The sequence below is a fragment of the Mytilus trossulus genome, chromosome 1, assembly GCF_036588685.1.
Source record: "Mytilus trossulus isolate FHL-02 chromosome 1, PNRI_Mtr1.1.1.hap1, whole genome shotgun sequence".
Taxonomy (NCBI): domain Eukaryota; kingdom Metazoa; phylum Mollusca; class Bivalvia; order Mytilida; family Mytilidae; genus Mytilus; species Mytilus trossulus.
Genome location: NC_086373.1, coordinates 63,014,353 through 63,038,125, shown reverse-complemented (window position 1 = coordinate 63,038,125; position 23,773 = coordinate 63,014,353). Strand labels below are relative to the sequence as shown.

Here is a 23,773-nt window from a genome sequence, read left to right as displayed (position 1 = left end):
CATAAAGAAGCTTCTGTCCAAGTTTGGCACAAACCTAGGATAGTTTAAGAAAGTTATTACAATTTTATAAACTTTAACCACAGAGTGATTGTAATGTTTCACCGCAGAAAAACTAAGTCCATTTAAAAGTAAAATATTGAAAAAATGGATTTATTTTTTTACAAAATTTACTTCTTTATACTATTTTATGATCATAAAAAAGCTTCTGTCCAAGTTTGGTACAAACCCAGGATAGTTTAAGAAAGTTATTAAAATTTTAAAAACTTTAACCACAGAGTGATTGTGATGTTTCCCCGCAGAAAAAACTAAGTCCATCTATAAGTAAAATGCGAAAAAAATGGAATTTTATTTTTACAAAATTTACTTCTGGATACTATCTAATGATCATAAACAAGCTTCTGTCCAAGTTTGGTAGAAATCCAGAATTGTTTAAGAAAGTTATTAAAATTTCAAAAACTTTAACCACAGAGTGAATATTTGTTGACGACGCCGACGACGATGGAATGTAGGATCGCATAGTCTCGCTTTTTCGACTAAAGTCGAAGGCTCGACAAAAATCTCTTATTATAAGAAAATATAATTTTTTCTTGTACATTCAAAAAAATAGCAACCAAGTACTTGTGTTTTTTATTTGCTCCTTATAGTCTCATTATTACATTCTAATGTAGTTATCCAAAAGACTTTTATGTTTTTTGAACAGCTCAGACAAATGGCATACAATGAATTTTTGAGACTTTTTTGGGGAAAGTTACCTTATATCTCCTCTGGTTTAAGTATTATATTATAATGCTGCACCTGCTGCATGTTCCAACAATATTTTACTAGTTCTGTTCCCCAGGAGCAGATCCAGCCACTTAAAATAAAAGGGTGGGTGTTCCCAACCCAGGATAAAAGGACATTCCAACCAAATGTCTCCATTCAAATGCATTGATTGTCACAAAAAAAGGGGAGTTTCAATCCTTCCAACCCCAGGAACCACCCCCTTTGCCCTCTGGATCTGCCACTGTCCCATTTCTTTATACCTATGCAAGCTTTTTTTGCCATTAAAGTCTAAGAGATGCTAACTGACCTAGTTTTATCCCAACCAAAGTAATCAATAAATTGCCTGTTTTAATACAGATTCTGATACCATTTAATGTGTTGATCCAGTATGACAATTTCATCAAGACAGAATAAAAGATTTTCTTCATCTCAGACAAAATTTTAACACTAGTGGCATTTTATATACATAACCCACAATAAAAGAAGGATTCCAGATTACAGAAAACTTCACTGGAATGATTGTGACTACAAGATAGATTATATTACAACTTAAACCTAATAATATCATTCCGGTAAAATCTGCATGTTTTTAATATAGTGACTCATATTTGTATAAAATGCACAAATAAAGATATTTTACTATTATACAACGCCAGATCAATTCTGCTTACAATCAATTATTTCAGTTTTTCTATCATTTGACAGAAAAACAAACTTTGCAGAAGACATATCTGATTCTGTACTTCACGTTTCTGTCAATCACAGAAATTTATAGTGTGCTTTAACTGACGCACGTGTAAAAATGATAACCATAAACCATAGTCAAGTAAAAAGTCCACAGAAAAATGAAATACAGATATTTCTCTCCTATTTGTAAAAACTTTGGCCCCTCCCTTTGAAAGAGCTCATAGAATTGGAATGTACATTGCTGATATTGCTAGCCACTAGCTCTAGTTCAGTAAATCAGACTTTCTGTCAACCAAAAATTAAAAGTGGTGACATCATGCTACTATTTATGTCTGTCCTTTGGTCTCTGGTGAATAGTTGTTTCATTACCAATCATAATACTACATCTTCTTACTTGTAAATTAGCCATAAACATTGATTCAAGGACCTTGTATGATGTTAGGTTATAAACGCCAAATAAACAAACATTAAATTGTTAGTGTCAGAATTGGAAGAGGAGACCCAACGTTCATTCTTGTTTTCTGTCTTTCCTTATTATTTTATGTAAAATTCTTGAGCTGAAAATTATAATTTTTAACAGATAGTTAGGAAAAAGAAATACAATTTTCCAAATCGTCTAAAAAGTTTATTTGTTAATTCATAGCTCTAATAATATTTAAAATATTTATGGATTTATACATAGTTTTGACTGGTTTGTCAATAATATCAGAAGAAACTTGAAAGATACATTGACCTCTCTGAGGAATAAAATCTACACTAATAAATAAGTAAAAATCTCTGTTATTACTTATATTGCATACAATGCAGGTGTTTTAATCTTCTTACAAAAAGAAAGAAGATCCTATTATATAGAGAATTTCTTAAATCTCTAAAACATGAAACTGGTTTCAGAAAGTAATTAAACATAAAGGTTTATGATTTAAAGCCCTCTGAAGAACCATCAAAGTGAAATAAAAGCTTATATTGCCTTATCATGTCAGAAAGCTTTATCTCATTTTCTTGCTTGTGAATAAAAGCATAGAGATTAAGTCATTTTTTTAAAACAAAACACATCAACACTGAAACAACACATTTTTTTCCAAATATCAAGATAAAAGACATGGGAAATTGAAATTCCATTGTATACTATGCTTCAACCACTGTCAGTCACTGAAACCACGAATGTTTTCATACATGTATGCTTTAACCACTGTTAGTCACTGAAACCACAAATGTTTTCATACATGTTTGCTTCAACCACTGTCAGTCACTGAAACCACAAATGTTTTCATACATGTATGCTTCAACCACTGTCAGTCACTGAAACCACAAATGTTTTCATACATGTTTGCTTCAACCACTGTTAGTCACTGAAACCACAAATGTTTTCATACATGTTTGCTTCAACCACTGTCAGTCACTGACACCACAAATGTTTTCATACATGTATGCTTCAACCACTGTCAGTCACTGAAACCACGAATGTTTTCATACATGTATGCTTTAACCACTGTTAGTCATTTGATCCATCCATTGATAAATGAGCACGCTGAAATACCCCACATCCCAATATTGTCAATGGACAAACAAAAATTTCTACAGATTCCTATAAAGTTCAAAGACTCAGAACTCCTACAAAAGTCAACCAATAATTTCTAAACAGATGGTTATATCTACATATTGTTTCATCATCAACCACAAAGTTTTATAAAATTGTGTTGTGTGGTTTCAGGGGATTTGCTTTTGCAAACTTTTGCAGTTGTATATATTTTGGCCAAAATTCTAAGTTCATAGGGGCATAACTCTTACAAAAATCAACTTAATCCTTATTTCATGTCAATATGCACATCTACATAAACTGTCCTTAGCATCTACAAAGGTTCTGTTGAAGAGTTTCAGAGGAGTTGAGATGACAAAAAAAAGACTGACAGACTGACGGTAATGATGGACAGTCTTACAGATCAAAAACATTGTACCCTATGTAACTTTGTTCAGTATAACTATAATCACTGTCAGACTGCAGTTATTCTATGTCTCAGTGACAATATCTAAATGACAAAGACAATATGATGACTTACTGTGTGTGTATCCATATTCATCTTCTGTTTCATTGTCTTCTTCATCGTCCTCCTCTATCTCCTCTACCTCTTCATCATCATCGACTTGGTTCTGTATAATCTCAAGTTTATTCACAATTTGTTTTTCTACTAACTCTGGCTTGTTGAGAATTGGTTTCTGTGGTATGTCAGGTTTAGTTGAAGTCTAAAAAGGCCAAAATTCTATTCATTTTGCTATCCCATTTTGACAATCATCCTTATTTTATTTTAAATTCAAAAGTTTGCATTATTTAAACTCACATCAAATAAGACAATGGAACACCTATTTGCCCCTGTAAAACTCAAAGTGTATAAGACACAATTTAGAAAGATTCTATACATGTGTACATACAATTGTCTCTCTTGACAAAATCCTCAAGTGGAGGGTTTGGGGGTTCAGAACCCCCCTTTTTTAGGCTGAATGCTTCAAGCAATATTGAACATTACTTATCTTACGGTTAAATTTCTTCATTCATATGAGGATGAGTTTGTCATTTCATACCCAAGTCTTTTATACCTTTATACTATTACAACTTAAACTACCTTTATAGCCATGGGTTGCATAAGGTACAAACGGAATAATAGCTAACTATAAGGTATGGTTTTTGATCATTGTTAAAGATTGTATGATGATCTACTGTTCCTTACATCCCTGTCATTCAAACTCTGGTGTAAAGTCATCTCATTGGTTAACATACCACACCTCCTTATTCTATCACATACATAGGAAGCTAATGTACAGTTTACAGACAATACTTAATAAAATTGAGAATAGAAATGGGGAATGTGTCAAAGAGGCAACAACCTGACCATTGAGAAAACAACAGCCAAGTCTATTCTTTAAGAAATTGTAGGTAATAGAATCCCAAAATCAGCATATTAGCTAGATCAAAAAGTAATTAATTATCAATGACACTGATATCAACCATAACCAAATATTTACATTTGATCAACTTTTTTTCAAATTTCAGAACTAGGACAAATTTTGAAGAAAAAAAACATGTTCCTTCAACCCTGTTGGAGAATAGACAGGTGGCAACAACAATTTTCTTAAATGGTAAAATACCTGAGTCAATGGTGCATTTGTTGCTGCCTGTATCTCGTCGTATGACTGTACTGGTTTGATTTCAGTCTCCAAATCATTTGGCTGAAAAGGAAAAATAAAGAACTGAATAATCCCTATCAGGGAACGATTCAAAATTAACTGCATCTATTTTTTCTACTATTGCAGCCAAATTTCAGATAGGTATTGATAGTCAACAGTCAAACCTATAGGAGGAATCGACCTGCTTTCTGGTTATATAGATGTTGTCATTGTTATTAGGTCTTTTTTTCTCTCCCAGTAGATACTGAAAAAGACGACTTTCCAATTTCATTTTCATGAATGAACTGCTCTGGTTGACCTGGATTCATTTGGGGTAAAAATGTGTCTTGGGACATGGTGACCAGAAAATATTTGATTTGTGACATCCAATATTACCAGCATTTGTATTGATTGCAAAATTGTAAGCATTTAATCATTCCTTTTGTTATCTTGGAACAGTAATGTTAAAAAAGAATCAAAATTTTAATTAAAATGTTGCATGATGAAATTTGTTTTGTAATTGTAGTTAAATTGACAAAATATTTGTTCAAATTTAAACCAAGTCATTACCCTTTTAAAACAATTCTATATATAAAACAAAACAAACGTGTGATATTTATATAAAAACAAACAATAGGTCTAGGAATGTTTTATTTAAAAACAATTTCATGTACCGATAGTATAATTTTCGATGAGACAACTTTTCACAAGAGATCAAATAGTGTAAAATTTATCAACACTAAAACTATGGGTATTGTAAGGCCTTCAAAAATTTGCTAATCATAAATCAAAAAAGCAAGCTATAAATGGTCAGTTGGTAAAAAAATAAGGATCCAGTTGGAAGTTTATTGTAATGTGTAATTTTACTCTTCATTCACTTACTGTGGAATCTGTGGATTCATTAATATTTTTTGTGGATTTTGTAGGTACGAATTTAAATGTTCAACGAATTACAAATTTTCCTCAAACCACAAAAAATGAATGCAAACTTTGCCAAATCCACGAAATTAAATATCCATGAATATGCACATTTTCCCCAAACCACAAAAATTGATATCCATGTATATAGTGAATCCACAGTAGTTGCAACTAATCAGCAGAAAAACAGCTTCTTTTTACATTTGAGAGAAGACTGCACGGTGACCTATAATTGTAAAATTCTGTGTCATTTTGGTCTCTTGCGGAGAGTTGTCTCATTGGCAATCATACCACATCTACTTTTTTTATATATCTGCTCAGAAAGCTAACATGAAATGTATAAAACTTACGCAGGCAGCATCACACAGACTCTGTACCACAAATTTGACTGGAGAACCAGAGTTCCTGATCGCATCTACAGCTTGGTCATGTGATGCATTCCGTAAATCTATACCATCAACCTAGGAAATATAATAAGATAAAGTGTTTGACTTATCATTCAAAAGGCTATTACATAGACATTTATAGAATATTTCTTTAACTAAAACATAACCTTAGAACCCTATAAAAAAAGAGGCAAATAAAAACCCATCAATGATATGAGCAGCTTTTTAAAACAAGAATGCACACATTTAATTATCTTGCTTGCTTAATTTGATTGAACTTGCGGTCAAAGGATTTCTTCAGGTATCACATAATCATAGCATCATCAAAGATCCACAAAATGAGATCAAGGTCAGGTAAAAGCTATTTGACAGAAATGTATTTATTGTAATGATTCAATGTGTCCTAATACTCCTCATAGCCAAAAAAATCAAGGCATAAAAAAAATCACTACAATTTGTAACGGCAATCTGTGAACCATGAAAATGAGGTTAGTTAGGACAACAGACAAATGCAAGACGAATTACTCAGCAAGAGAGTTGAAGAAAAAAGTGAAGATTGTTTGTTTGAATCTTAATTACTGAGAATAGTTTTTCCCTAAAATTACCTCTAATATTCTATCTCCTGTTTTGAGAGTTCCATTTTTTCCAGCAGGACTATCCTCTAACACCTGCTTTATAAATATACCTGAGATCACATGGTCTGGTTGTACATGGAACATATCCACTCTTCCACCTGAAAAATGTGATTGCTTTTACAGTTATAAAGAAAAGATGAGGGGTATTTGTCAATGAGATAGTAACACCCCCCCCCCCCCCCCCGAAAAAAAAATAAAAAATAATAATAATTAAAAACAAAACAAACCTATCCACTGATAATAAAGTTCATTACATTTACTATAAGAAAGTAATAAAAAAAAATTGTTCTTAAATTTGATTACATTTCGTTTATATAGTGTGGCAAAACTTTTTAACGAACTTTAGATATAAATAGCAAAAGCTAAGTCTAGATTTCCTCTCCATTAAATGTAATCAAAACCTTGCTTTACTTTTGAAGTACATTAACCTACAGAATTTACTTCAGAATACTGCCTCTATAAATGACTATTAATATTCTTTCTAATTTTTGAGGCCAGAGAACAAATATTTTATTATCTGACACAAATAACATGTCTGCACATTGTTTTGATGATGGTATCTCCATTGCCAGCATGTACAATTTTACAATAATCATAAGCAAGTACAGGATTACTATATGTCTGATACAAGATTTTTTATGTCATACAGTCATATTAATTGACATTACATATATATATTAAATCAAGATTGTTACCTTAACATGTTTACGGAAAGCATAACTTATAATCTAATAAAATAACAGATATTTAGCGGAGTTCTCTAAAAAAATTTACCCTGATGGTCTTTAAAGAAAATCTGCTGGTCCTCACTATTATTTCTATTGCAAAGTATCAAAATTGGTCATCCTTTACAACATTTTGGTGGTCAAACGATTTAGATCACCACTTGTCAGGAACTCTGAATTTTGTCAAAATTCTGATTCTGAATTTCAGGTTTAGTAAAAATTATAACTCACCAACAATACTTATTCCAAGACTTTTGTCTGGTTGACGATATAGTTCTATTGTTCTGGGTGGTCCCCATGTCTGTTGTCCTAATCTAGTTACTTCAGCAGTCTTAAGTTTCTCAGCAGCTTCAATTTTAACCGGACTGTTAATTTCATTCTTAGGTTGAGCCAGCGGTGATAAATTGGCACTGTAAAACACAGAAATTCGTATTTAAAAATACTATTGGTCCAAATCTTATCATAAGTCAACTACATGCAACAGTTTAAAATATCTTAGCAGTTATAATATTTGCTACATTCAAATCAGTTATAAAGGACACCTCTATCAAGCTAAAATCTTGTTTTGTCAGATTATCTATGCATTTTGAATTTTAATTCAAAAGTCACCTCTCTTATATCTTATAAATTCAGTTGTCAATGGTCTTAAGGGTGGTCTAAATATACTGGTTTCACTGTACAAAAAAGTATAAGCATATTCAGTGTTATATATATATATTTCTCTAATTCTTCCTTAATTTATCCCTTCCTGCACCCATTGTATAAAAAAAATTTAATCAATGTGTGGTTCGTTTGATCTTAGTTCTTCATTGGTTAAAATCGGATTATGACATCGAATTTTCTTGTTTTCCTCTGAACTTCCTATTGTGTCGGCATGAAAAAAGGCGACCATGCCTAATGATGTCGCATAAAAAGAGCACATTTTTTTGAAGATCAGTCGCAAAGAAGGAATATGTTTGCTTGCATATTGTTTAAAAATCATTTAAGAAACAGATTTTACCACAAAATCAGTGTAATACGATATTTTTCCACTCTCAACAGTTAAATTTTAAATATTTAAAACGCTTGGCACGTCTCGCGTTTTAAATTTGAAAATTTAACTGTATCGAGTGGATAAATATCGTATCACACTCAATGCAGAGGTAGAATCTATATATCAATATACAGTCAATAATTATTAATTCTATATCCTATATTTGTATATTAGAATAACAGGAGACATGGGTATTCCTGTTCATTGAGTAGACAGCAACCAAAAACACACAAAAATAAACTGCTGACACAGATATATGTCTTGCCAATACAATGTATAACACAATCATTAACTTTGAACTAAATGGCATATGAAAGATTATACATGTAGGTATACCATCTTTATAAAACCTTTGATTTGTACATTTTATTTTATACATCATTTAGTAAATTACACATATTACTAGCTATCAAAAAGACAAAAACATAGAACTTTTATCTAGAACAGGAAAACAGGTAAACAAAATTAATTGGCAAAAATAACAGATTCAAGGTACTATGTCAGAGGATGTGTAAAGCAGGTGAAAAATACACCCATCATCAAATCTGCTTACATCATCCAATGGTGCCATCTGTTGGTTACATTATATTTTACTGCTTCAATGCTAATGAAGTATTCCTATTAAATTAGGATTACATAATAGTATTGCTTCCTGGTAAACCATTCAGAACAAACAAGTTCTGTCAAACTGAAAATCAATTTTGTAATTTAAAAGTTAAAAAACTTGTTACAAATTTTATCCACATCTATTATGATCTAATGTTAATAATCTTCCTGATTAAGTCAGCATAAAAAAATAAAAACACCATTATTTTGTATAGACAACTTCTATTCACAATATGTTTCTTGTATATATAGTTGATCATAAAACTTTTACTTATATAAAATGTTGGATAGTTTTTCTGTTGTAGAAATAACATTGCATGCATTTCATTTAAATATTGATGCATCTGGACATTGTACAAACAAAAAGTTACTACCTTATCATGTGTAGTCATTGTTTATGTTTTCGAGAACCCTTTCTTGTTTGCTATCTGAACAAACAGGATCAAAGGGAAACAGTACAAGTTGAAAATAAAGCATTGTATATGTATATCGATAGATTCTAGTATACATTGTACATAAGATACCCCTTCTGATACTGAAGTAACATCACAAATATCAAGTATCATAATTGAATAAAGAAAAAAATAATAACTTCTTTTCAAATTCATCCATACAATTCAAATATTGTCCTAAAAAAAAAATTCTTCTATCGAACTCAATTTTTTTAAGGTAAAATGTAAATGGGACCAAAACATTTTGAAAACAGCATATTAACAACTTTGCAATCATGACTTCTTTCACACTATTTGATTAATGGAAATAATATGAAATTGGGAGATGCCTACAAAAAGTAAATTTCATTGACTGTTCATTAATTACTTAACATGCTTAATGTCCACTTATAGTAAGTATTAATATTGTGGGGGAACAAAATTGATGGTCATGTAGCATGTTCATAGTACGGTAAATCTAAAAATAATTAAACAGAAAAGGTTAAAAGTTGATATATAGAACAAAGCCACTCTGTGCAATTAATATCATTTCTTCTAATGATCGAATGTACATTTTTGTAGTAACGTCTGTCTTTTTAATAACCATGACAAAATTGGTCAAAACATAGACTTGAAATCAAAATTAATATACTGTAAAGTACAATACATATCAGATTGTGGATTAGATATACTTGAATATTGACTACAATTGGGGAAAAAAGGCCTAAAAGTGTTCTTTTTCTCTAAGTTTGAATTTGAATGGCATATGAACAAAAGAATATAATTAAAAAAAGATGTTGTCTACTGAAAAACATGATTGATTGTTAAAATATATTTGAAAAGATCTCCTTAAAATATCAAAGCCAAAATCTTTATTTTTACATGATAGATAATTGAAGAATTTTCTAAACTTCTACAGTTTGTATCAAATGTATGACATACATGGCCTATATGATGCCATGAGTTACAAATGAACCAACTTTTGGATTTCTATACTAAAAAATATCTCTTTTGTTGATCTATTTTGCTTATCATTGTTGCTGTTTTCAATTTTCTCTTTGCACTACATGTACTGAATTTTCCAAAAATGCAGAAAATACAGAAAATTAGACGGCAATAACCTGTAAAGGAGACATCCAATGGTTTTTGCTATATTGGAATTTTTAAGGATATCTTTTGCTGTTTGCACAATCTTCCTTATTGTTATATTTTAAAGATACTAAAACATAAAAATACATAAAAATAATTAAAAATTGTTATTAAAAGGCAATCACATCCTGATTTAAAAAGAAGTCATCACATTATCAGGGATTGAATTCATAAAAATTTGCTCAGTGCTTGGAGCACAAAAATCATGCTCGAAACATGAAATCCAGCATTTTGATTGGTTGATTTTGGAGTATGAGTACAAAAAACTGACTCAAAAGTTTTATGACCGCTAGGCCTGTTGTATTGGTCTTTTTAAAAGTTATATATTGCTGATGGGATAAAAGGCAAAAACCAGACAGTAGATACCCTAAAGATCATTCACCCCAAGTTTGGTTGAGATTGGTTCAGTAGTTAATTGACAGCATGACAAGCTAAGTAAGCTTTCAATTTATTAATTTAAATAAAAATGAGACCGAAACAAAGAATGTTGCTACTGCTTTGGAACACTATTTTGCTGGGGAAATCTTTTGTCAGTCTGCTGATCAAGGTTTGGAATCAGTACTTCATCAACTTGATACGATAGCTGACATGGCAGAATATTGGTTTCTTGAGATTCTGTTATGAATACACATTAATAATGACAATAGAGTTTGAACAATAAAGCCATGAAAAAATTATTAGTTGGGGGAGGAAAAAACACTCTTGACCTTTGGTCAATACGACTTTATTCGATTACAAGCAAAGAGAAATGGATCTCTATCTAATTAAGTGAAACACATTTCCTCTTGGCCTTTATATGGCAAAGTTAATAAATGATACAGCTAGTGACCGTCTGATTAATGGATGTATATAAATGTAGATAAACAATGTTTGTTTGAATAAACTGGATTAAAGCCAGATAAATAAAAACAAAAAGACATTTTTTGTTAATCAATTGGTAAGGAACGGTAAATTACTTTTTTTAGTATTAATTTATAAAGGTCAAATCAATTGAAAGAAACCTACACAGTACGAACAACTGTAAATGTCATCATACGTACGATCAACATTAACGTCACAGCATATTCTTCTCAAACTTTAAATCTAGTTTTCTTTAGGTTGTTAATGTAAAAATGATGTATTTTTAAGGAGAGAGTGAATTCAAACTGAGTCTTAACTTTCAAAAACAATCATTAGAATAATTACAAAGTCATTTTACAATAGTTATTATAAAATCTTACATTAAATATCAGTGATAAGGGGATTTCGAATATTTTATTAAAAGAGATGGCTTACTGTCAAGAGATATTGACTAATGCTATAAATCACAATTATAAATAAGTTGAAATTATATGGAATTTCTACTCTAAAGGTGAAAAAAATCTTAATTCTGTAGAATCTGACAATTACATTAAGCAAGGTAAAAAAAAAATATATATATATATATATTGCTCATTTTTGTGTCTGCTTCCTGATCCAAGAATTAAAATGTTCAGACAGTTTCAAATTTTCTAAAGGCTTGTATGCATATATTGGCAAAACCAGAAGAAATCAAATATAAACAAAAATACAAGTCCTCCTCAATCCACAAATTGGTACCAATGAAAAAAAAAAGATTCCACAGTATAATGTTTTGACCTCATCTGAAATTCTGATCTAAATATCTTATATGTGTTAGGCTAATTGGTTAACCTAGTTTACCATGGTCTACTTTTCCAAGGTCTTTGAAGTAGCAATTGAAGAAAAGATTTTGCACCATGTCAATGAAGTTCTTATGATCTGTTATCACTTAGTTAAAAGCCCAAATTGAAAGAATAAATGCTTGCCTTTTTAGCTATTTTGAATCGAGCGTAAATAATAAGTAAATAAATGGGAAAAGTGTCCCAGGACACAGATGATGTCCCTGCTTGCATATCATTAAAACTTATAAATTAAAATTACTGAAGAATGGTAAAAGTGACCCTACCCAAATGTGTACTTCACTGATCTGAGGTTTGTGGTGATAAGTATTGTGTATAAGTTTCATTACGGTACATTTGGTTGAGGTAAACTAAAGTTAGAGAAGGTAAGAGAAACTAGAGGCTCTAAAGAGCCTGTGTCGCTCACCTTAGTCTATGTGAATATTCAACAAAGGACACCGATGGATTCATGACAAAATTGTATTTTGGTGATGGTGATGTGTTTGTAGATCTTACTTTACTGAACATTCTTGCTGCTTACAATTATCTCTATCTATAATGATTGGCCCAGTAGTTTCAGTGGAAAATGTTAGTACAAATTTTATGAAAATTGTTTAAAATTGACTATTAAGGGCTTAGGGGGTCAACTGACCATTTTGGTCCTGTTGACTTATTAGTAAATCTTACTTTGCTGAACATTTTTGCGGTTTACAGTTTATCTCTATCTATAATAATATTCAAGATAATAACCAAAAACAGCAAAATTTCCTTAAAATTACCAATTCAGGGGCAGCAACCCAACAATCAGTTGTCCAATTTATCTGAAAATTTCAGGGCAGATAGATCTTGACCTGATTATCACCAATTTTACCCCATGTCAGATTTGCTCTAAATGCTTTGGTTATTGAGTTTTAAATAATGAATTTTTAAACTAGATACACTAATGATGATTGTGGCCAAGTTTGGTTTAATTTGGCCCAGTAGTTTCAGAGGAGAAGATTTTTGTAAAAGTTAAAGACGACAGACGACGGACGCCAAGTGATGAGAAAAGCTCACCTGGCCCAAAGGGATCTCAGCTTACCCTTCCGGAGCATCTGAGATCACCCCTAGTTTTTGGTGGGATTCGTGTTGCTTTAAGTCTTTAGTTTTCTATGTTGTGTCTTCTGTATTATTAATTGTCTGTTTGTCTTTTTATTCTTAGCCATTGCGTTGTCAGTTTATTTTCGATATACAAGTTTGACTGTCCCTCTAGTATCTCTCGTCCCTCTTTTATTGCATCATTTTCTTGATTTTTTACAAATCTTTAAGTGTATTCAAATTATCTGAATATGCAGGAATTGGAAAGTTGTTTTTACCGATGAAGATAAATTTTCAAAATTGATTAGCATTTGTATAACATGTCCATTCAATTAACTTCTCGGAAATTGAAGTTTCGGCTATTCTATCTAGGAAGCCAAATGCACGTATGAATAATTCAAGAATATCCATGTTGCAATGAAACCAGAAAATGATATAATTATATAACAGGTTATAAAAAATATTTTTTTCTGTATTTTCTTCTGTATATTATTACTGAGATAGTCTTCTATATACTTTACATTAAAAAACGATTTAGTTATCTAATTACATGAAGAAATTCAAAGAAAATTAAGAACCTTTTCTTCATTGTACAGATTTGAGTATCTTATATTTCTTTTCAAAGTGGGTACTAAATGCAAAAGAAAAACTTTCATATCGGTATACCCATTAACTTGGTTTTAGGAAGTAGTTTTAGTAGGTTAACTTATTCTACCGTAGGATACGATTACATAACATCATTAGTCTAGTTACAATTTTGCGTGGGTGTGTGTGTCAGTCAATTTGCATCTCAGTCAGAAAGATGCCTTTGAAATCACTGTACAAAATACTGACAAAAAACAAAGTTTGTATTAAATTTCAGTGTTAATCAAACAAAATTCAATTTTGCTACATAAAATGACAATAAAAGTAAAATCAAATGCATGTCTTATTTCTATATACTCTTTGATTTATTGATACAAGGCTTGAAAGTTGTTGCATCAAAGTCTAATGATAGCTGTTGCATGAAATGAAAAAGCATTACCGTAAGTGAAACGCAGTACGCCTACAAATTTGTGTAATATCAATTTGGCTCCACAATTCCTAGAGAGCATGCAGTTATCTTGAGACCAGATATAAAGGCTTATCTTTTATTTGAGCTTGAAGCATGATGCCATATAAGTTGAGCTAGAGACCTGAAACATTGCTCTAAGGAGCCCAGAGCGGCATCATGTGGTGTCTGGAGCTAAATGATAAAATTATGATGGCGCTTGTATAATTCCCAAACAAACCTATTGAATAATATTATAATTACACAAACCATTATCTCTTTTATGATTTTATCACATGGTTTTTCCTTAGAACACTGTTTAAAAGAAAATTATGTAGTGATTCCCAACTCCCCCACTTTTCTTTTTTTTTAAATTATTGGTTTATATAATTAATTGTAAAGATTATAGAGAACATGATATTGTCATTTACTTCTACTATTCTTTATTTTGCAAATGTATGTTTTATAATTTTTGACGTATAGGCCTGTTTGAAACTGCTACAGCTAGTACCAATGATAAAAAATTGCTCAAAATATTTATACTGTGTCCAAACTTGGCAGACAGGATCTGTTAATGCTCTGATTTTCTGTCAACCCTCCTATATAGGTCACTTGTATTAAGCCAAAATCTGTCTAGTCAGGTCAACCTATTCTTGTTCCAATTTAATAATGGCTTCACATCTTGAACCCATTCAAAGGTTTTCTCTGGTCCTGTGGGTGACCTTTCTAGACAAGTTTGCATATAAACATTCTGATGAGAAGAGGATTTTTTTTGGTATCCTCAAATTTTGTAGTAATGAACATACTTTCAAATTTATTTATTTTTAAATTTTATTGGTTGACATACAGTGACCTATAGTTGTTAATATTTGTGTCATTTTGGTCTTTTGTGGATAGTTGTCTCATTGGCAATCATACCATATCTTCTTTTTTACATAATCATAATTACAACAGAAAATAAAATGGAGCATTGTCAAATACTTTGTAAACAAAGTGTGGACACATATCTGTATCTTATTCAAATTTCACATAAAAAATGTTTAAAGCAGTTACAAAGTACTAATCAAATCAGAAAATATAACATACAATATGGTGTGGTAATTCATGGAGAGAAAAACAGAGTGTCTGCCTTTATATATTAGGCAAAATGCTAGTTTGAATTTAAAAAATACACAAAGATAAAAATGAAATTTCTAAAAATGAAAAAAAAATATAATAAAACAAATTGATGTGCTAAATACAGAAGCAAAAAACAAATGTAAGAATACAGAATAATGTGATCAAAATCAACAAAATTCACAACATATCAATATAAGGCTGGTTGCTTTTTTCTATATTTTCAGATTACCACGACTATAAGTTCTTATATTAATAGTACTTTGGAAATCAGCATTTATGGAATCTAGAGAATAAAATCTATCAGAAATCGATATCTGCTGCCATTATTTGACTAACGTTACCTACACTCAACAATTAGGCACTTCATGTCCTCTATAGTAAATCTCAGAATTTTATTTTTATTTTAAAGTCACAAGCAAGAATTATTTGATGGTGATCTTCATTCACTGCTTATGAAGGAGTATAAAACTTTCTAAACATTCTTACATTGTTTTTTGCTTCTAAACATTTTGACCATTTTAATCTTACTCAATAAAACCTTTGCTTATTAAATACTGAACATAGTTTGTGATACATAAACAAAACCAGTCATTGTTCATATATTTCAGAAAGCTAGGTCACAGATACATCAAACTTAGCAATTATGCCTTGAATAACCATCATGGAAAAAAAGAAGTTCATGTGGAATGACCATGGTATGAACTACTGAAAATGGCATTTACATCAATGAGATAGAAGTTCATGTGGAATGACCATGGTATGAACTACTGAAGATGGCATTTACATCAATGAGATAGAAGTTCATGTGGAATGACCATGGTATGAACTACTGAAGATGGCATTTACATCAATGAGATAGAAGTTCATGTGGAATGACCATGGTATGAACTACTGAAAATGGTATTTACATCAATGAGATAGAAGTTCATGTGGAATGACCATGGTATGAACTACTGAAGATGGCATTTACATCAATGAGATAGAAGTTCATGTGGAATGACCATGGTATGAACTACTGAAGATGGCATTTACATCAATGAGATAGAAGTTCATGTGGAATGACCATGGTACGAACTACTGAAAATGGCATTTACATCAATGAGATAGAAGTTCATGTGGAATGACCATGGTATGAACTACTGAAGATGGCATTTACATCAATGAGACAGAAACCATAACAACATAAACAAAATCTAAATACATGACTGGTTAAATACATATACTGTATTCAACAGGAGACAAGTGTCTGAAGAATATTACAACCTCTTTATTTTTCTGAGTCTACATTTCTTTAATGGCCTCAAAAAATGAATCTGATTCAGCCTGAATGCCATAGTTCCAAAATCAAATTACTACATAAGTATAGAAAGTTTGGTAATGAACTTTTAGTCTGGAAAAAAAAGTAAATGAGCAAAATGGGTTTTCAGGTAACCCCTTAAAAAGAACCTCTCACTGAAACTAAAACCCAAACAAAATAATAAATTTACCATAATGTGTTTCTTGGGTTTATATTTACTCTTTCACCAACAAATTGATATTCAAAAACATACGGAAGGTCAAACAAGATATTCTGTTTTAACATTAATCCATTCTTATAAAACCAGCTGAAGAAAACTATTTGCTGGTAATATTAGTGAAAGAAAAAAATCTCAGACCTGAGAAAAACAACAGGAAAGTCAATATATTTCATATAAACTATTGATGAGACATAATTAACACGTTCTGTGGTATAGACAGGCTGTTATTTTGAAGGCTGCAATAGTAAACAACTTACAGCATGTTTATTATATCTTGCATTGTATACACTCGTCTATTCATTTGAAATATCACAACTGATGCTCTATAACTATTCTTTCAATTTAATCCTGAACTTATTACAAATTTAATTTAATTTTCGTCTACCAAACCCTACCCTTCACCTGTATAGCAAACCAGCCAATTATACTACTGAGAAAGAGAGATAGAGAGTGCACTAAGTCCATGCAGTTCTTACCGATAGTGTTTTGGAAAGATCCTTTATTGAAGCATGAAATTAGGTACATGGTATATATAAATGTGACAAATTATCATTTTTATATATTTGATCAATAGTTACACCTAGTAATTTCAGGTCTACAAGTGCTTCAATTTTCAAAGCTAATGAGTTCACTTTCTCATTTTATTCTGCACTTTTTTATTTTTTAAAGGTCATTTACCGAATGTTCTTGCAGAGAATTGTTATTTTAATATATCACTTCAAACCCAAGTTGAATAGAATTTTCTAATTACTTTAATAAAGTAGACGTTAATGCACTGGCATCAATGCATTCATTAATCAAAATATAGACAAATGTTCTACAAGCAATAACCTTACAATACTTGTAAAATTGTAGAGTATAAATGAATATTATCTTGAGCTATCTAAACAATTGTTAGGTATTGAAATCAAAATTGTTCAGATGAAACAGCTTATTTCTGTGGACTCAATCTGATTTCCATCTGAACAGGTATAGGTTTGACGTCTGAAATTTGTTAACTGTTCAACAAAAACTTAAATTGAATTGGAAACTTGCAAAATTGGTTAAGACTTTGTAACAAAACACCCCAAAACATGCAAAAATATAGTCTAAAGGCAAGCAGGTCTAAAATATTGGGCAACGTTTGAATTGTATCAACTAAAATTTTGAACTATTCTGCATAACAAAAGACAATACAAGTATAACTATAATGTGTACTTACTTTGGAGAAGGCATCATGGTTGGAGGGGGAGGTGACGTGTCATCAACTCTCGAGCTCTTGTAGGCAGCAGCATCTTCACTGGATATGTAAGTAATACTAAGAGAAAGAAAAAAATAAGATATTTTTTATTTATTAAACAGCAGCATCTTCACTGGATATATTATGTAGGTAAAACTGAGTCTGAGTGAGAGAAAAAACTAAGATATTTTTTATTTATTAAACAGCAGCATTTTCACTGGATATGTAAGTTATACTGAGTGAGAGAAAAAAATAAGATATTTTATTTATTAAACAGCAGCATCTTCACTGGATATGTAAGTTATACTGAGTGAGAGAAAAAAATAAGATATTTTATTTATTTTAAAACAGCAACATTTTCACTGGATATATTATGTAGGTAAAACTGAGTCTGAGTGAGAGAAAAAAATAAGATATTTTTTATTTATTAAACAGCAGCATTTTAACTGGATATCTAGGTAATACTGAGAGGGAGAGAAAAAAATACAAGTTATGTTTTATTTAACACTATTTTCAGCACTTGGCTTTGTCATGGGATCAGTTTTTATACTATGGGAAAACTGGAATACTTCAAGAGAGCAAAATAAAGTTGAGACAACAGAAACCAATTTCAGTACGTACCGACTTATGGATGTACAGATGGACAAGGGTAAAACTTAATTCCCCCTCCGCTGAGAGGTCAAAATTAAAAGTCATCATAGAAATAAACAGTTTAAATTCCTTAAAACAAGACATTTGTAACATTTTGATATACTAGGGTAATAGTGACCTTTTTATATTGGCTGTAGTCTACCACTAAGTATCCATTAAAGGATTATCCCCATATTTAATATCATTGCTTCAATTTGCTATGTACTTTTAATTTTAAATTTACCATACATTTGAGATAAGAGTTGACATTAGATTGAGCATTAGATAGCACAATTTGTGATGTTTCAGACAATAAATCAGGTTGCTAATTGCTTAATGCAAGAATCTTGTTTAGTTCATAACAAAAGATCCTTGAAAATTGTATATATATTGTTACTATTACTGTACAATATATTCTATACAAGGTTTATTACTTGTTCATTTGTTTTCATCAACAACACAATTACAAATTGATCAGAAACGTAAAAGTGCATTTTATTATAATCAAAGTCAAATTTTCATTAAATAGAATGAACTTTTCCTCATGAAATTGTTAAAAGATTCAGATGAATGTACTACATTGGCTTTTAGACTTTTACGAGAGGTTTATCACTGGAAACTGTTGTTTGTTGTTTATTTGTTTAGGTTTTTTTAAAATGTTTTGATCAATAACAGGATTATCAGAATCCTAAAAGTGCATCTTCTCATCATAACTGTGGTAAAAAAATAAGTCATAATTTTCGTTACATGGAGAAGCTTTGCATTATTAAATAATTAAGTTCCAGATCAATGTCTTCCATTGGCTCTTAACAACAACAATGAATCGGCTATGAGAGGTTTATGTCTTGGAAGTTTATTTTTCTAAAAAAAATATCTTTGTTTTGATCAACAACATGATTATCAGAATTCTAAAAGTGCATCTTCTCATCAAAACTATGGGGGAAAAAAATAAGTCATAATTTTCGTTAAATGGAATGAGCTTTGCATTGTAAAGTAGTTACAAGTTTCAGATCAATGTATTCCATTGGCTGTTACTAAGAACAGCAACGAGACCGCTATGAGAGGTTTATGACTAGAAGTTTATTTTTCTAAAAGAATCTTTGTTTTGTTCAACAACACAATTATTGGAATCGTAAAAGTGCATCTTCTCATCAAAAGTATGGATAAACAAGAAAAAATGCCATAATTTTTGTTAAACGGAATTAATTTTCATGGCAAATAGTTGAAGTTTTCGAAACAATGATTTTGATTGGTTGATTATGAGAACAATGAGACATTAAGGGGATTGTTACCTGAACCAAGCGACTTTCTATCTGATAGTCTAAAAGCTTTTCATTTAGAGCATGTAACACAGAAAAAATCAATACTCCAAACCCACAACCGAACAAATGATACAGAATAAACCATATATTGTCTCTTTAATTTTCTTTTGTTTATTGCCTGTATTTCCTTTAATATTATTTTGTATACTGGCATTGTTGTCCTAAAATTTAAGACTACTACAAGTTCGGGCAATTCTATTACCATTTAATGCTAAGAAGAAATTGAGGCAGTCAATTATTTGCATTTAATGTCATATATTGATAGAAGTTTGCCCTTAAATGACAAGGCTGTTCCATAGGCCTTCACAATAAGTTAACAACAACCCAAAGTATTGATTTTGTCTTCGAGATCCAACACAAATGTCTTTAAGTAAAATGATCCAATCACTGACTCTTGTTTTTCGTGTGAGTGACTGCATTTAATCTATAGATCACTATTTCTTTTATGTATTGGGAAGTAAATCTTTGTACAATTCCATAAACTTCGAAAAATAGTTCTGTAATTATTCATTGGCTTTGTCTAGTCGGAAGAAAAATACAATTTCTGCTGGACTGAGCGGAGCTAAAACATTATCCTTTATATGTGACAGTTAGTTGATATGAATGTCTGTTGACTCTGATGTGCTGACCTTTTCCTAAAATATAATCCCTCATATGTGTCAGACAGTCTTTTACATATAGATATATATATATCTGTTGACCAATAGCTTAATAGATAAATCAATGTTAAAACATGGTCTTGTATACAAACTAGAGGCTCTAATGTCCCAAGATCTTTTGTTATACTTGTAAAATTGTAAACTCAAAGAATGGATCTCATATAAGAATTTTAGTTTATACAGGCATCACAATATAAATTGAATAGTTCTCATAAATAATAAATGCAGGTTAAGGTAAGTAACATAAATTGTTCTCAAATTAAATTATATGTGGGGGATGGGGGTTTCAGAGTTCATATGTATTACTGGACACTATTATCAACGAACTTACTTTACTTTAAACTAGAGGCTCTGAACAGCCTGTGTCGCTCACCTTGGCATATGTGAATTAAACAAAGAAAGCAGACAGTTCATGACAAAATTGTGTTTAGGTGATTGTGATGTGTTTGTTCATCTTCCTTTACTGAAAATTCTTGCTGCTTACAATTATCTCTATCTATAATGATCTTGTCCGTGTAGTTTCAGTGGAAAATGTTAGTAAAAATTTACCAATTTTATGAAAATTGTTAAAAATTGATTATAAGGGACGATAACTTCTTTGGGGGTCAATTGACCATTTTGGTCATTTTGACTTATTTTTGAGTCTTAAATTGCTGTACATTATTGCTGTTTACAGTTTATCTCTATCTGTAATAATATTCAAGATAATAACCCAAAATAGCAAAATTTCCTTAAAATTACCAACTTAGGGGCAGCAACCTAACAACGAGTTGTCCGATTCATCTTAAAATTTCAGGGCAGATAGATCTTGACCAGATAAACATTTTCACCCCCTTTCAGATTTGCTCTAAATGCTTTGGTTTTTGAGTTATAAGCCAAAAACTGCATTTTACCCCTATGTTCTATTTTTAGCCATGGCAGCCATCTTGGTTGGTTGGCTGGGTCAAAAAACACAAATTTTAAACTAGATACATCAATGATGATTGTGGCCAAGTTTGGTTAAATTTGGCCCAGTAGTTTCAGAGGAGAAGATTTTTGTAAAAGTTAACGCCGGACGACGGATGCCAAGTGATGAGAAAAGCTCACTTGGCCCTTCGGGCCTGGTGAGCTAAAAAAGGGTGTTGAATAATAGAAGACCAAGTCCCACATTTCTACTTGATTGGGCTATCATAAAGTAAATCGAAAAAAGAAGATATGGCATGATTGCTAATGAGACAACTATCCATTAGAGGGTCAAGTGAAGTAAAAAACTTAGTTTGATAAACAAGAATATGTCCATAGTACACATATGCCTCACTCGCTCTTTCTTTTCTTTATTCAGTGGATCATGAAACGGGTGTAAAAACTCTACTTTGGCATTAAAATCATATCATAGGGAACATGTGTACTAAGTTTCAAGTTGATCGGACTTCAATCTAATAAAATGCAACCTTGAACGAAAACCTTATCTGAAGCTGACAAGATGAAGGAATGGACAAAAGGATGAAAGAACAGACACACAGACTGGAAAACATAATGCCACTCTATTATCATAGGTGGGGGCATAAAGAAATACATTAGAGTATTGGTAGTAAAATATTAATAACTATTTGGGAATTTTCCTAGCATCTCTTGACTAGAATAAATAAAAGCTTTCATATAATTTAGATTAAAATCCATAAAGAAATATTAGCATGACAGGTCTTTCAAATTTTGACAGGACTTATATATATGGGTGGACAACTAATCATGAATTTTCAAATAGACTTAGAATATTGTAAATTATTGGATTTATCAAATTGCACTAATTTTCTAATTTGACTGACATATCGGTACTGTAAATCTTCTGTATAAGGTTAATTGATATCTGTAATGAAATATAAACACAAGAGTGCTTACAATATTGGATATATATTGATGAAACATTTCAACATCATCTTGCCAGCATCATGTCAATGGCTAATAGTTCATATAAAAAGCAAATCAAGGGGGGGGGGGGGGGGGGGTCTACTGGTGTACACCCCATTTCTTTTAACGGTCAGAATTGGAACCCCCACTTTGGAAAAGCTGGCACCCATTGGAAAAGTATCTATCAACATCTCTTTTAAGACAAAATAGTTAAAGCCACTTTCTAAATGACACAATGACCTGATTTGGTTTCTATCATAATTAATACAATATCACACTAACAGAAATCTATACACTTAATGATGATAAACATGACAAACATTTCACCGCCTGATACGATCATAATGAAAACCCAAGGGCAGGCATAATTTCCTCCGTCTCTCATTGCAAATGGGATATATGTCTCCGTCTTCATGTCAATAACGTACTTATATAACCTCTTGTAGTAATGACAGAATAACACTCCATATAAACACTACTTACTTGGGAAATAATTACATTTCTTCTAAACAACTCTCTGTCACACAAATGATAGGTATAACATATCTAATGTTAGATTTCAGAATTATCTAAGGAGATTAAGATATTTTTCTGGATTCTTGAATTTAATATTTGAAATTGAAGATATGATAGTACTTATTAACCTAACCTTAAACAAAAATTTCTTATGTTTGATTTCAGATTTTTTAAGGGGATTAAGACATTTTCTGGATTCTTGGATTTACTATTTCAAATAGTTCATTTTCATAGTAAAAACGTTGGAATCTTGAATTTATATTTTTTCTTCAAGTTATCTTCTAAGTGGTAGGACATCCTGGTACTGGGTCAAGCAAGAGCAACATTTATATAAATAAGTAAATTCAAGATTTTAATCAGTGCTATTTTCAGGGAAATTTAACTGTTCAAATGCTCTCTATGCATAATTTAATCGTTGGAAAAGTACATTTCCCCCAAATTGCACCGATCATATATTTGATTTTACTTCTTTTGGTTGCTCGTTATTGACAGAGTACCAGGATGTCTAATCACAGAGTAGGTTATGTCCTGTCTAATAATTAGCAGTTTCAGAATCTAAAGAATCATGGGTAATTTCATTGTTTGTACCCCAAAATGAAAATAACGTCACATCATTGGTTAAATATCCATTGTTTATGACATTTTTAA

The 23,773-nt window shown here is 31.0% G+C and overlaps 1 protein-coding gene across 7 annotated transcripts in view; it reads right to left on the bottom strand.

The window, feature by feature from the left end:
- LOC134681379 (multiple PDZ domain protein-like) overlaps window positions 1–23,773 on the bottom strand; it is a 158,504-nt gene that overhangs the window by 44,803 nt on the left and 89,928 nt on the right. For all 7 annotated transcript variants that reach the window (XM_063540991.1, XM_063540984.1, XM_063541005.1 and 4 more), the window contains 6 exons: window positions 18,094–18,189; window positions 7,504–7,682; window positions 6,518–6,645; window positions 5,877–5,987; window positions 4,591–4,671; window positions 3,507–3,690 (listed from right to left, as the gene is read on the bottom strand). In XM_063540991.1, the coding sequence (XP_063397061.1) occupies window positions 3,507–3,690; window positions 4,591–4,671; window positions 5,877–5,987; window positions 6,518–6,645; window positions 7,504–7,682; window positions 18,094–18,189 (779 nt within the window). The remainder of the gene's footprint in view (window positions 1–3,506; window positions 3,691–4,590; window positions 4,672–5,876; window positions 5,988–6,517; window positions 6,646–7,503; window positions 7,683–18,093; window positions 18,190–23,773) is intronic.